At 44.1% G+C, this 16,442-nt stretch overlaps 1 protein-coding gene across 1 annotated transcript in view; it reads left to right on the forward strand.

Annotated features, from left to right (window-relative positions):
* Positions 1-11,646: 11,646 nt before the first annotated feature.
* Positions 11,647-16,442, forward strand: part of kcnk10a (potassium channel, subfamily K, member 10a) — a gene marked incomplete at its 3' end in the record, with an annotated part of 35,245 nt that continues 30,449 nt past the window's right edge. The window contains exon 1 of the mRNA XM_080452662.1: positions 11,647-11,760. Coding sequence (XP_080308788.1) covers positions 11,709-11,760 — 52 coding nt within the window. The 5' untranslated portion in view covers positions 11,647-11,708. The remainder of the gene's footprint in view (positions 11,761-16,442) is intronic.

The raw sequence follows: 16,442 nt of genomic DNA on the forward strand, positions 1-16,442 counted from the left end.
CGCATATCCTCTATAGGGTGTACCAAAAAATCCTAAAGGGGGCGTCAACATGTGTAACTTGGTAGCGGCGGCCATTTTGGGAGACCGGCCGCCGGAGGGTTGGGGCCGGAGGGTACATAAACAGCTTGTAAACAATGACCCGACCGTGTTCTTTTTTTTTACTCTCACAATGGTGAGTTTTTTACCAAAAACATGAAACTGCTATTTTGTCTCTGCTAACTAAAAGTAACTAGGTATGCAACTAGGCTAGGGTAGCCTAGGATAGTCCAGAGTGTTATTGTCTTTTTTCTCTCTCTAACGCTATGACAGGCGGGCTGCTCTGCTCATAGACCGAACATTACACTACCGTGCGAGGTCTCCAACTTACATAAAAAATAAACAATTTGCTGCTATTTTCAAATATGTTAGTACTTTTACTTTTGGTACTTTAAGTATATTTTGATGCCAATACTTTTGTACTTTTACTCAAGTAAATTTAGAATCCTGGACTTTTACTTGTAACAGAGTATTTCTACATTGCAGTATTGGTACTTTTACTTAAGTAAAACATTTGAGTACTTTTTCCACCACTGCTCTTGAATACATTGTTAGCCTCACACTGTATTCAATCTTGAAGAGGAGAGCTGCGACATGTGAACAGCTTTCTCATAGACCAGACACACATGTGCAGTGTGCACTGATCACTATGTATTTGGCAAAGAAGTCAATGTTTACAAACACAAACCACCCTCTCTAGTCTTAAGCGTGTCTCTATGTACAGTCTGACCCCCAAAGGGCTGGAGCGTCGAAAAAGGGGGCGTGGCTAACTTTTGGTGACGCGACGTTGGTACACCTTATAGGGTTGTTTACATCCATCATGAAATAGGGAGAGTGGCTGCCCGAACATACCAATTATCTATAGAGCTTATACAATGTGTACTATCCACAGGTCTTGAGAGCTGCAGTCTCTGTGCACATTTTTTAAGAACAACCTTAAAACGCTACTATTTGAACAAGCATTTGTAGATGTTACATGATTGCCAGACCCAGGGGGTCGGGCCTACATGAGGCTTTGTCGGTCCCCTTTTGCTATCGTTTTCGTCCATATATGGACGAAAACGTTTCTTACATGTCCCTCTTTTTGATTGGCCAAGCTTAGCGTGACGTAGTTTAGAAACCATTCAGATTTCCGGCCATTCAGATTTCAACCACTAGGGGTCTGGCAGTACCAGGTCCCCTGGTTCCCTTGTTTTATTTCCATGTTTGTGTTGTTATTTGCTGTCCTGTTTGAGATTAATTGTACAGGCCTTTTCTATTTTAATACCTTGTCGTTTTTAATCTCACTGTATGTAAAGCACTTTGTGAGTTCTCTCTGTGAGAAGTGCTATATAAATGAAATTGACTTACATATGTAGCCCAGGTGATAAGTCACTACTTTCTTTAAGGGTTAAAATAAGTTAGTCCAGGAAACTGAAAATAATTTAGTTCCAAAAATAAGTGGTTAACCTGTTTGACTCCTTTATCAATTAGCAGTAATATGAATAGATAATGCTTAGTTCACGTTTTACATTCAATATGAAAACCAAATACCTTAACTGATAAAAGACTACAGAGTGTGGTTTTATGTTGTGTGAATGTGGGTATGAGTGGGTGGATTGAATGTGAGGGGTTCTGCAGGTAGTATCACCTGCGGTCATTGGCCGCGGGGGAGATGAAGAGGCGGGGAGCGAGAGTGAGGAAGGGGAGAGGAGAGAGGAAGAGGAAGAGAGAACGAGGAGAGACCTTGTGAGAGAGAAAAGGAGAAAGAAGAAACATAAAGACTGAAATGTGAAGACGCTTTAGTACAGTTGTTGCTGAAGTTAAAAACAACAGTTTAAACTTACTTTGGACACTCCCACTTTGGTGAGAAAGACGTGACGGTAACGTGCGTAAACACTGGGTACGACCGTACGAGTGTCAATGTTTGCGAGCGGAGCGCTTGGTCAACCGGTTGGAAAGCACCGTGATAGTCGAGACGTCGGCTGGGACTGTTCCGGACCGGGAGTCCATCTCCGGTGCCGTTTGAAACGCCTTATTTCCAAGTACTGTATCCACGAACTGTTTCTACAGAGTCTACAAAGAACTGTGAGTTGAACTGTATCTGTTTGGAGTCACTGAGGACCGGAATCACCGCATCGTGGGAGCGACGCACACAGGCCTGCAACGTAGTGTGTGTGTGTGTGTGTGTGTGTGTGTATGTATGTGTGTGTGTGTGTGTGCGTGCGTGCGTGTGTGTGTGGGCCCACAGTGTTTATGGTTGACGTTATTGTCAAGTTCATGGTTGATTAAGGTCATGGTTTAACTTTAAGTTTGAAAATATATTTAAATAAGGGTTGAATTAATCATTAGGGAGAGAGATAGGGAACCAGGGTTTTTGGAAAACTACTGAGGGAAATGTATCTTTGTTTCAATTTCAATGTAATACTTTTCTTAGGTATAATTAGGTATAATTCATTGATTTGCTCCAGTGTTTTTATTTTGGATAAAGGCAATTGGTTTGTGGTCATTTTTGAGTATTGTGCTCACAGCTAATTCAGTTATTCTTAAACAGGTTTTTAAAGCCTTGTGGTTATTTTTTAGTAGGTCCAATATTTGTTAGTGTCATATATTCACTTGTTAATTTCTTTTATTGTTTATTATTTCTTTGCAAGTTAAAAAGGGATTTCTTCTGTATAAAAACTATAAAAGACAAAAAACATAAACCTTCAGTAAAGTGGATTCCCTGAAATTTAAAAAACGTTGCCTGGGTCAATTATTTAAAACATTAAGGTATTCTATAGATTATTCGAACTCAAACACCCCACCTAGACCGTTGGGGTGCTACATAAAATGATGCACTGCTGAGATCAATTTAATTTTAATATTAGAGTCTGACCTAGACAACAACAAAAATTAGAAGAGAAAAAAAAAAGGAAAGAAAAAAAAATCTGTTTAACTTTCATAACTTAAAACCTTGAATAAAATAGAACCAGTCAAACAGTACAGTGCAGTTTATACACAAAGGACACTATGGCACAACTACAGCACTGGTGTAAAGGAGAAGGCATTAACCCCTTGTTGGTCAAAGATGTCCCAGAAGACAAACCCTGCAGTCCATAAAAGCTCTTGGACGTGTTAAGGTCAGAGGAAGGATGTATGACCCTCAGAGTAAAGGACTAACTGTCCTATGTGAATGCAAAGAGCCAGTGAACACTAAAGCCATTCCGTTAGATGTGTTACCAGAAGGCGTTAGTACGCCCTGGAGGATTTTTGGACCCTCTGCGGAGACGAATGGAGAAAGCTCTGAACAAAGTCATCCAAAAGGGAGGCAGAGAGTTTTGACACCAAGGGACTCCAGTGGTTTCTTCTGCTACCAATGTGGTGAAGATGGACATTTTGCCACTAAATGTGTTGCTCCTGAAAATTCCCAAAAGGTGATACAGAAATTGATACGTTCTCAACGACAGCTCAGGGCCAACCAGGAAGACCCAAGGGCTGATAGCAGTGCAGAAAACCCCCAACTTCAGGCAAACGGAGGAGTGCTGTGAACGTCCAGGCTAACAGTCTGCCAGATGGGCTAGTAGGGCCGCCCTCCACTGCTTGCGTGAAAGTTGAGGGCAAAACCTGCACTGCTCTGCTTGATAGTGGGTCACAGGTCACGATAATCTTTGACAGTTGGTATGTCAAGTACCTGTTACATGTACCTTTGCATCCAGTCAGTGGTTTATCCATCTGGGGTCTTAGTGAATCAGAGTGCAGCTATCCTTACAGAGGCTACATCCAAGTTGAATTGGAGATCCCAGAGAAGACACCCTGCAAGACCAAGTCAGTCCCAGTTCTTGCCTTGGTTTGCCCAGATCCTCGTTGTTCTGATAACGTCCCTGTCTTGATTGGCACCAATGTGCACAAAGTCAGACCTTTCACTTCCACTGGAGACATCATTAACATTGGGTCCGCAAGAGTGTGTGTTCCAGGGCAGCACCATCCCTTACCTGCCACCACGTTTCACAAAGTCCATCCTGTTGATGGTCCCGTAGCTGAAGTGAAGTGGTCCGGCCCTGGGCCCCTTGTAATCCCTGCCGGCAGTGAGCATATAGCTGCATGTAGAGTTATAGAGAAACACATTGTAGAGGACAGCATCCTCATCACAGAACGGGCTCACTCACCTGCTCTCCCTCCAAGTGTGTTTGTACAGCCGACCGTCCTGTTTGCCAAAAACATGGACAAGGATCAGTTTTTAGTGCTGTTGAGGAATGAGTCCTTAAAGACAACCTCCATTCGAGCACGGTGATTGCGTATCTGCAGGTAGCCGATTTTTTTAAAAAAAAGCCGTTTTATAAAAAACTACTCCATCATAGTCAAACCTCTTACAGAACTCTGCCAGGGTTACCCTCCAACCCAAAAGAAGAAGAAAGCAGCCAAGATACCAGAAAATACCTACTACAAGGTGAATTAACCCTTTGGTGACAGGTGGGATCAGTCCTGCACAGGGGCTTTCACTAAAATCATTCAGTGCCTCACAAATGCTCCTGTCCTAGCATTTGCTGACCCATCAAAGCCTTATGTCTTACACATTGATGCCAGCTTTAAGGGCTTAAGGACTGTGCTCAACCAAGAACACCCAGAAGGGCTGAGACCGGTCGCATTTGCTAGCAGGAAGTTGCGTTCATCTGAGAAGAACTACGCTGTTCATCAGCTCGAATTCCTGGTGCTGAAATGGGCTGTGGTCGATAAATTTCATGATTACTTGTATGGAGCAAGTTTAACTGTGAGGACTGACAACAATCCCCTAACCTATATCCTCACCACCGCCAAGTTGAATGCGACTGGTCATCGCTGGCTTGCTGCACTCTGCCTTGCTGCAGGTTCTGCCGGGGCTCACGCTTCTAGACGAGACGCCTGGTAAGGTGAGTCAGACGGTCGTATCAGACCCTGGGTGATGTAGGGCAGTGCGTGTGGCAGTTGCCGTGCTGATGTCACTTCCTGCTGGCTCAGGAGGTCCAATGAGGAGGCCAGATCAACAGGAAGTAAACAGTCCACATCCTGTGTCACGCAGTTGATAGCGAAGAGCATGTGTGGCTGTGGTCGTCCTTGCAGCAGGTGGGAGGCATGCAGACTTCTGGTCAGTTTCAACACACAGCCAGCTGAGGAACCACCGTCTCATCATCATCCTGATACATCTCGGGGTCCAGTATGTGTTCCGGGGGGAGCTTGTACACGGTGACAAAGCCGTCCAGGAAGAGGAAACAGCTGACGTCGGGGAGGGGCGGGGCCCGGGGGTCTTCATCAGCCTGTCTGTCTCTCAGACGGCTGGCCATGTAGAAATCCCACGGCACAGGACAACTGTCTACCTTTAAAAGCACATTCATGTCACAACTGTCATGGTTGGTTGTGTGTGCTGCGTAGACAGCTGTACTGGCAGAATCACACAGGGACAGGACATAGAAGCTCTGTGAACCTAGGGTTAGTTGACCATCCTGTATTTTGGGCATGGCAGTGTGCTCAGAGTGGAAGTTCGGCGAGGAAGTGATATCACTTTGATCCACTATGCGCTTCCTCACGTCCACAATGCAGGGATTAACAGCTTCGACTTGGCGTTTCTTTCCGTCAAAGTAGATTTGGGCTCTCAGCTCCTCGAAGCTGAACTCCACCGCCGCCTCTCCCTTCAACTGCTCCTTGCAGTATATAGGTCGCTGGTACTCTCTGCCCCTTTCCTCAAGCCCTGCCTCCTCCAAGGAACCAGCAGGTTGTGTGTGTGTAAACTCGTCTTGCATGTCTTCATAGACAGTAAATGGGACAGACAACTGTTCCTCCATCTCACTGCTCTCTGATCTGGACGCCTGTGGGAGGTGCCTGGGAACACTGGTTGGAATGGCCAGCGTATTACCAGTCTTGGCTACTTTGCCTGGCTGTGGTAGACTGTGGGGTTCTGGTGCCGTAGCCCGCCGGGCTGAGTCCACATCACATGTGTGGAAGGTTCTGCCGGGGCTCACGCTTCTAGACGAGACGCCTGGTAAGATGGAGTGGGAGTATCAGCCACTTGGTGCATGCCTACAATTGCACTCGAAACGAGGCAACTGGTTACTCACCCTATCTGCTGATGTTCGGCAGAGAGGCCCGCCTGCCGGTCGACATCTGTTTCGAAGTGTCTCAGGAGAGTGACAAGTTTGTGACACACCAGCAGTATGTTACCAAGTTGAAGACAGATCTTCAGAAAGCATACCAACTTGCTATCGAAGCTGCTGACAAGAATCACAACAGGAACAAGCACGCCCATGATAAACTTGTTAAAGAACAAGTCCTGGATGAAGGAGACCGGGTGTTGTTGAGAAACTTTGGGGTCACTGGGAAGCACAAGCTGAAAGATAAATGGAGGTCTGTGCCCTACATTGTGGTTGGAAAGATGCCTAACCTACCAGTCTATCATGTGAAACCGGAAATGGGAAGTGGGATTGTGAAGACAGTGCATCGCAATCATTTGTTACCCATTGGTTACCCATTGGTTATCTGCTAGACAGCAGACAGTAATGAGCCTGAATCTCCACCGAAGGCCGTGACTAGAGCACAGCAGAGAATAGCTCAAAGCCCAGCACAGATTGTTCATGATGATGATTCCTCAATCGTGTCAGAGTCTGATGATGATGATGATAATGAGCCATCACAACCAGTAGCTGTAGAGTGGAGAAATTGGTTGTTACAGCCCAAGGGTTGCACTAGACCATTAGACCAAGTCGCAAATGAAGTACAGGTTGCTTCCTCACCCAGAACTCTAGCAGGAGTAGACATAAGTCGAGACCCTGTCGACATTCCAGATGCTGATCAGATTTCCATTCCCGATTCGGATGATGCTGATCTACTTTCCACTTCTGATTCCGAGAGTGATATAGCAGGGGAAGCAGGTGTGCAGGAGGATGAATTAGCAGAAGAAGAGGAGCTTCCAGTTGAACGCTCAAAGAGAGTGAAGAAACCAGTTGTAAAACTGTGTTATGATGAACTGGGAGAACCCTCTAACCAGACGTTGATGGTCCTCAGCCATGAAGTGTTGGTGGGAAGCGGTACCTACAGAGATTCCAGGTGCAACCCATGCCGAACAGTCTGGTGCCATCCTCTTGCATTGTGTCCTGAGTGTTTTAGTGTAATTTCCTCTGGCCAGGGATCTAAAACTTTTTATTTGATGAGGACATCAAATCCTTTAGCAGGGGGAGAGTGTTGCCTGGGTGAAAACTTAGGGGTTAAACACCTTTAATTTGATGAGGACATCAAATCCTTTTAGAAGGGGGAGAGTCAAGCCCAGGTGATAAGTCACTAATTTCTTTAAGGGTTAAAATAAATTAGTCCAGGAAAATAATTTAGTTCCAAAAATAAGTGGTTAACCTGTTTGACTCCTTTATCAATTAGCAGTAATATGAATAGATAATGCTTAGTTCACGTTTTACATTCAATATGAAAACCAAATACCTTAACTGATAAAAGACTACGGAGTGTGGTTTTATGTTGTGTGAATGTGGGTATGAGTGGGTGGATTGAATGTGAGGGGTTCCAGGTAGTATCACCTGCGGTCATTGGCCGCGGGGGAGAGGAAGAGGCGGGGAGCGAGAGTGAGGAAGGAGAGAGGAAGAGGAAGAGGGAACGAGGAGAGACTTTGTGAGAGAGAAAAGGAGAAAGAAGAAACATAAAGACTGAAATGTGAAGACGCTTTAGTACAGTTGTTGCTGAAGTTAAAAACAACAGTTTAAACTTACTTTGGACACGCTAGTGTTGGTGAGAAAGACGTGACGGTAACGTGCGTAAACACTGGGTACGAGTGTCAGTGTTTGCGAGCGGAGCGTTTGGTCAACCGGCTGGAAAGCACCGTGATAGTCGAGACGTCGGCTGGGACTATTCCGGACCGGGAGTCCAGCTCCGGTGCCGTTTGAAACGCCTTATTTCCAAGTACTGTATCCACGAACTGTTTCTACAGAGTCTACAAAGAACTGTGAGTTGAACTGTATCTGTTTGGAGTCACTGAGGACCGGAATCACCGCATCACGGGAGCGACGCACAGGCCTGCAACGTAGTGTGTGTGTATGTGTGTGCGTGTGCGTGCGTGTGTGGGCCCACAGTGTTTATGGTTGACGTTATTGTCAAGTTCATGGTTGATTAAGGTCATGGTTTAACTTTAAGTTTGAAACTATATTTAAATAAGGGTTGAATTAATCATTAGGGAGAGACAGTGGCGGAGCGTCCGGGGAGGCCAGGGAGGCGGCTGCCTCCGGGCCCGCGACCCAGGAGGGCCCGGGCCGTCGGATAATAAATCGGTAAAATCAGGCAAAAATAAGAATTAAACAACATAACCCTAACCTAACCCTACCCTAACCCTAAAACCGAAATAAAGTGACAAAAAGCCCCCCAAAAAGTGACCGAATCCGCCGAAAACCTGCAAAATTTTGCTGCGTGTGCGTGCGTGCATGCGCAGGGGGGGCCTGATCACTGTGCTGTGCCTCCCGGCCCGGCTTTGAGTTGTTCCGCCACTGGGGAGAGAGTTACTACTGAGGGAAATGTATCTTTGTTTCAATTTCAATGTAATACTTTTCTTAGGTATAATTCATTGATTTGCTCCAGTGTTTTTATTTTGGGTAAAAGACAATTGGTTTGTGGTCATTTTTGAGTATTGTGCTCACAGCTAATTCAGTTATTCTTAAACAGGTTTTTTAAGCCTTGTGGTTATTTTTTAGTAGGTCCAATATTTGTTAGTGTGTCATATATTCACTTGTTAATTTCTTTTATTGTTTATTATTTCTTTGCAAGTTAAAAAGGGATTTCTTCTGTATAAAAACTATAAAAAGACAAAAAACATAAACCTTCAGTAAAGTGGATTCCCTGAAATTTAAAAAACTTTGTCTGGGTCAATTATTTCAAACATTAAGGTATTCTATAGATTATTCGAACTCAAACACGCCACCTAGACCGTTGGGGTACTACACATACTTACTTGCTTACTTACTTTAGTGTATAGGCACATTCACTCTTGTTTATGTACATTGGATTGTCCTTGCCAAAAACTGCCAGTATTTTCATGGCTTCTGTGAGTTCTGTTGGAGTAAAACACTTGGCCCAGTTTCAATTGCTCCAAGTAGGTAGAAATAAGGGTACCTGCAGGTTACTATGAGAGCCTGCAACTGTATGATAGTGAAGCAAGGTGTTGCTGAAAAACAGAATGCACGCTCAGCAAATCTTCCCCTAGTGAATAAAGATTTGTGCTCAGCTCAGCGACTTCTATAATTGTACCAAATGGAAGACTGGCTCTATCCTGACAAAAAGCATTATTGGGTTAAGTTGCAGTGATTCTGCATTAATGATGAACTATAGGCCTATTCTCAATCCTGACATAGTTTGGGGCTTTTCCAAATCATTTGGATCCAGTGGAATTCCAATTACATGGGGACCTGAAAGCACATATTGTTAACAAGCGATACAATTAGGTTGTGTCTCAACCTGCTGAAGTTGTGATGTTGTATCTCCCCAATGATAACAAAAAATTGGTTTGTGTGAAAATCAATGCACACAATATTCCATCACAGACTGAGTAGTTTGCAAAAAACAAAAGGTAGTGTTGGCTATTTCTTCTGCATGGTCAGATGATGTAATGGTGTCTGTCTGTGTACTGTATTCTGGTCCACACCTCACATCCATGTCCTGCACTGAAAATAGCCAATCAACAAGCCCACAATACAGCTTGTATATCTGCTATTTTCGATGCAAAGTATATGAATCAGGCTTACGGCTCGCTCTTGCATGATGTTCCTCGATGTGCTTTAACCTACACTTTCCAATCAAAATAAATGCATAGCCCAAACATATATAAATAAACGTAGGTATGGTCAAGCTTAATAACGGTCCACTTCACACTGTTTATTTTGCCCTTCCACTGAGAACACCAGAAAGCACGCCTCATCTGTGGTGGGTGGCACATGTGCCTTTGTGGTGCTGAGGCTGAATGGGTATAGTAGTGGTTCTCAAACTTTTTAATGTCAAGGACCCCCAAATGTATATGTATTTGGCCGCGGACCCCCATTAGAAAAGGTTTTGCCAGGGACCCTCAGAAGAGAAGATTTATGTAAGAAAATTATCAAAATTATTCACAAATGTCCAAACATTTTCAATATTTTTCAATTTATTTCAACGCGCTGTGAGCTTGTAGATCTGCTATTTTTGAATGAACAAAGTGGTTAAACTGATTGTGATGCTATGTTAACTATTTTAGGGACCCCCTGGAACCCCCCCAAGGACCCCTGGCCCTGGGGGTCCCCGGACCCCACTTTGAGAACCAATGGTGTATGAGGCTGCTGTCTGGTTCTAGGCAATGTCGTATTGCACTGCAGTGACCGTGTGACTGTCCGTCCTTGTACCTTTCGTTCTGCTGTAGCCTACTGTCACTGCACCACATCCAAGGTAATTCCCTTTGTGTGCATCCCCCATTGTGTGGGGGAAATAAGGTGTGTCTGATTGTGATGAACTTCTCGTCCACACGACCCACACTGGCAGTGTGGCACACGTTCAACAGCGCGCACACCACGGCATCATGAAAGGAACGCCACGCAGTGGTGGAAAAAAATAGCTACTCAAATGTGTCTACTTAAGTAAAAGTATCAATACTGCAATGTAGAACTACTCTGTCACAAGTAAAAGTCCGGGATTCAAAATTGACTTCAGTAAAAGTACAAAAGTATTGGTATCAAAAGTAGAAAGCACTCATTATGCAGAATGTCCCATTTCACAAGTTTTGAAATGTATATAGAAATCTTTTAAAATGAGCAGATCTACCGCATTGCGAAATGTATAGGCCAGTGTAGGCTATACTGTATATAGGGCTGAAGTAATTAGGCCTACTGTATGTTTATTGTTTTGTGATAATAATCAGAATCTACAAAGTAACTAAAGCTTTCAAATAATTGCAGTGGAGTAAAAAGTACAATATTTGCCTCTGAGATGCAGTGGAACAGAAGTAAGAGTAGGCCTACTGAAAATCGGAAATACTCCACCAAAGTAAAAAAAATACCTAATCGTACTTATGAGTACAGTACTTAGTTGAGTACATGTACTTGGTTACACTGACGCCACGTGTGTCCAATCCAAAGCGTCGCTGGGGTTGGTCAGAGGAGAGGAGCAGAGCAGGTGGTTGTAGCTTCATGTTCAGGCTGTGATGACTCGCACTGCAGACAAGCAGGTTGCATCGCCCGTATCGCATGATGCCCCGCAATTATATACCTTCAAAAATGTAAGCGTCAAGTTCATCAATGCCGCTGGAGATCAGTAGGCAATCGACTCTAAGCTAATAAGACTCCCACTGAGCACAGTGTGTTTACGACGATGCAAAGACGGACAGTGGTGCAGCAGAGAGGTTAGTGGGGCTGGATGGATGCTGGTGGAGAGGAGCGGACATTTACGCATTGATTTACCCCCAACGGGCACCATCTACCCCGACGTGCACCTTTCCACCCAAACGGGCACCTTCTGCCCCCCGAAATGGCACCTCGATCTACACCATCAATGACCACGAAGACGAGAAGATAAGACGCATATGATGTGTTTTTATCCGTTCAACATCCTCTCCCGGTTAAAGCCATCAACAGATTCGACCAATAAAGGGCGTTGATGAGAGGTTCTTCTTCATCATAAAAGAGGCTTTTCCCCATCACAGTCACGACGACCCAGGAGGAGACCATTTCAAAATGAAATTTCCAATTGAGACTCCAAGAAAACCCGGGACCGCGGACCCACCAGGTTTGTGTTGGTTGTTACACCTTCTTGTTGCCGAGGCTATTTTCGTTAACAGCGGCTATATATGGATCATCCTGGCACCAAGCAACACCCCAGTCTATTATTATTGACCCAATCGATACTATAGCATACATACTATTTCCCCATTTCAAGTGCAGGGAATTGGTTAAAGTGCATCAAACTTGTGCATTAATTAATTCAGACCAGGTGTAAACATATGGTATGCCAGCATGAGTTGCATATGCGTTTCAATTTGGTGCAAGCTGGTGTCAGTGTTCAAACTGTCCTCTCTCCAGTTTCATCAGCCTATTCTACTGTGCAATATCTTCTTGACAGTCTGTTTAATTCTGTGGATGCCATAAAAAAAAAATCAAAAAAAATGCCTATTGTTGTTTCAGAATAGACAACCACAGAAGAGGTAACAATTAACACGTAATTTGTCTCTCTATGCATAATAGCAAAGAGGTGGTCAACCTTCATGATTAGTTCAGTTAAGATCATAATGTCTTCATTCTATGAATATCTGATCAGTAGGCTACTATAGCCTATAGTGCCTACACGACTTTCTGCCGCAGCCGTCTCACTTTGGTGCCCCACTGCCCCCCATACTGTTCACAACACGAGGTGAACACAATGTGTAGCCTTGATCCATGCCAAGACAGACAACCAAACAATGGTTCTCACACAAAAAACAACAGCACACTAAATGTTTATTGACCACCACAATTGGTATGTCTTTAAATCAATTAGGGGAAATGACAATCAATATGGAGATAATAGAAGCAGAAGGTAATTGTGTGATGCAGCAGTGATGTAGGCTATTGTGCTATAGATTACCTCATCCACTGGCGGGGTAGACCCCCCCCCCTTAATCAAGCATGTGTGTCACGTACTACCACATCATCACGCTTTTACTCAGCCGTTTCAGCCTGATTTATGCCCAGAGTCCATTTCACGACCTTCTAAGGAGAAATGCGAAGCTCAGTTTTTGATGTTTGCCACGTCAAGTGTCAGCCCTTGCCTGCCCTGCACACCCACCGCGCCATTAATTTGGAGGCGCGCTGTGTTTGTGTGCGCATCTTAATGTATTGCACCTGTCAGAGCCAGTGTAAAAGGGATGTACAATCTTCTCCACATTGCTGCCGCCTGTGTTACATAAATCAAATCGAGCTAATTAATTCCCATTGGCTCCCACATGTCTGGCCTTTGTGTGAAGAGATGTGACACAGAGTGGTCACGATTCTCTTACACATCATTGCGTAGGCTAATGATAATTAATTTACTGCATCTGAGATGAAGGAATTGGGTGTTGCTGGTGTTACAAACAACAGACTTAAGGTAAAGGACATTTTGATTGATTGATTGAATACTTTATTAGCAGTTTGCAAAATAAAGCACAGGAAAGTACAGTTCAATACAAGGTCTGCTGCTAAGAGGATTTTAAACCTAAGAAAGCCTATATTTTGTTTCCATTAGGGTCCTTTGTACTCAATTCATTGAAATATTAATGACAGACAAATGAGCACTCATGAAGTGAATTTACATCCCTTGTTTTGCAGACATCAGGCGTGTGTGTGTGTGTGTGTGTGTGTGTGTGTGTGTCACCCCTCTTGTCCAGGTACCTCCTATACATTATTATGAACACTACAAGCTTTAACCCATGCACTTACCTTAAAGCTTACTCTATGATTGTGCCTTGGTTCTAAGTTGCTCTGGATAATAGCGCTTAAATGTAATGTAAGATGCTTTACATGTACAACAATGTTGCCATTTCTATGCTTTAGCGCTTTATAAGGTCACGTCCTCTGTGGGCTGGTGCTTTCATCGACGTTGGACGTTGTCCAGTGTTTGTGGTTGGAGTGGCTGATGGAATGGTCTGGTCTGCTGGAGGATATTCCATCTCTCAGATAGCTGTGCTTAATAGCTTTTGGTAAAACGCACAAAGACATTAGAGGTTCAGGCTTTTTTCCCGGCAGCCTCTGCTGCTCCTGCACAACACTGCAGAATCCATCACTTTTCTTCCTCATACACACACACACACACACACACACACACACACACACACACACACACACACACACACACACACACACACACACACACACACACACACACACAGCCTCTCCTCTTCATCAGATATGCAGATTTCATTTTCTTTCTTTCTTTCTTTCTTTCTTTCTTTCTTTCTTTCTTTTCAATGAACAAATTCCACTGAAATGGGTTCTTCTTACTTGCGCCCATATGCTGCTGTTCACCTGTTGCACATCAGCTTGTTTGGTAGCAGTAAGATTTCATTGCTTTGCACAGTAAGTCACCATTTATTTGCAGTGATAAAACCCGGCAGTGAAGTGATAAAAGCACAGCATCGAAATGATGAGACGTTCAGTATAAAGTGCCGTCCATATTAAGTACTATAACTATAGCTATAAGATTCAGCACTTTCACTGTTATAGTTGTGCTGTGGACTCTGCCATCCATGTGAGTTATGGGCCGTCCACACCAAGCAATATAACTACAGCTATAACTATAACTATAACTACAACTGTAACTATAAAGATATTGTATTCAAAATCGTTCTAACTCGAGTCCACACCACAACTAAAACGACGAGAGTGGTGAACGCTGTACAGAGTAATAGTGCTCGGACAGCCCTTTAAAGTGATAATATATATATATATATATATATATATATATATATAGTTGTAGTTTTGTTCTTAATGTGTACGGCCCTGTATAATGAGAAACAAAACACTGAACATAACACTACAGGTGTGATAGAAAAACTGCAGCATATCAATAGCAGTTCACTTATCCTCCTTCGCTGCTGTGGCAGTCCCGAGCGATCCGTGTTCTCTAGCCCTCCATCTTCTTTCATTCTGTCCCTTTGTCTCCCTATTACTTTCTCTCTCACTCTCTTTCATTCTACCCCTTCAAAATCAATTGCTTCCAGTCAATGTTCCCCTTCTAAATCAATATCAGTGAGCAACTTAAACTCTATTGCATTCTTCTCACTCTGCCTGCTTGCCAGAAGAAACGGTGGCACTGTAAGTGTCTGCAAATCACATTTTTTAACCCACATTTTTTTCTTACGTTTCTTAATTCTTACGTTTCCAGATGCGGACCCTGTTGACTCAATCTAGATTTTCAAGTCATGTACGATTTCAACATAGATTATAACTTAAACGGATTATTTATTATACTCTGGGCAGTAGCGGACTTCAAACTGCTCGTGTGGGCACTCGCTCAGCTGGTGCCTTGCTCAGTGCCGCTTTAGACTCCACAGGGGCCCTAAGCATGATACAGGACACATGCACGCGCGCGCAGCGTGCGTGCATGTGTCCTCCGTGTGCGCGCGCGCAATTTTCTTTTGCGGTTCTGGGCGGATTGGGTTAGTTTTTTTCGCGGTTCTGGGCGGATTGGGTCCGTTTTTTTTTTTTTTTTTTTTCGGCGGGTAGGGGCCCTGCGTGGGGCGGGGCCCCACGCAGCCTGCGTAGTGTGCGTGTAGGGAGAAGCGGCCCTAGGTGCACCTCTGGGTGCAAGCTCATTGCTGGCGGCGTGCCTGCCTTGAAACATTGAGATACAAAAACATATTTTTTTCTCTGGAGATTGGGTTGCTATCCCATCTCAGTGGCGTCTATGAGAAGAAAAAAGGGACACCTCCCCCCTAAGCTCCATGCCCCCTGTCACCCCATCTCCCCCTGGTGATGCAAATCGTTGCATCATGAAGGGGTTTAGGGGCGTTTGAGAAGACGATGAGAGCAAAGTGTGGCAGACTTGTGTTTGCAACAGCATGTCAGCAGGGGACATGGGTAGAAGGCTTCTAAAAGGCATGCGGTCTCTGTCACCTTGTAGAAGATCAATAGCACAGACTGTATGTTGGAGACATGACACGTTCAATGCTTGGCGGCTCTTTGCCCTCAAACTAAAACTCTTATTTCAGATCAATCAGACGTCTGAGGTGATGAAACCCCTCGCTAGCCCATTTCACTGCAATAGACGCATGTAATCACTCTTTCTGTTTTAGTTTCCTGTCCGTGTCTCTCTGATTCTGCCTTATGCCTGATTTATACTTGGTTGCGCATCATGTCGCACATCGAAAATAGCAATTTTAGTGGTGCATCATGTCAGTGGCGGACACCTAAATCCGACCTTACTCTCTCACTGATGCGCTCTCTTTGTTCTGAACAAATACAATTATAAATGTGTGTTTGCGCACACACGCACATACGTTCAAATACATACTGTAAACACGTATGCCTTGCTTTTTCACAAAACATTAAATAATCATCCATCCATGGAAAGGCTAGCTCTCTCACTTCTTAGATTCATGTGCGTGGAACAATCCAAGGGCAATCATTACTATTGATTTAGCCAGGAGCGATCCCTGCTTTATTGTGTAGTTAATGTTTTATTGTCTTTCCAGTTTTAATTTGTTGTAATGTTTCATTTTGTTGTACTCAACCGTGTTGTCGTTTCAGTTTGGAAGTGCAATCTCACACACACAGCCATACAGAGCTTTTCAGTCTGTAGTCTCTAATGTATACAGCACCATCCCGTATAAAAGATGGGGGGGCAACACTATATGACCTCACTGGGGATGTATGCTCATAACACCCCAGTGTTGCATTGCACTTTTAACCCGTTTCCCATCAACATCCCTATTCTGGGCATGTCACAAAACCTAA

Source organism: Gymnoscopelus braueri (assembly GCF_963280865.1).
Source record: "Gymnoscopelus braueri genome assembly, chromosome: 16".
Taxonomy (NCBI): Eukaryota; Metazoa; Chordata; class Actinopteri; order Myctophiformes; family Myctophidae; genus Gymnoscopelus; species Gymnoscopelus braueri.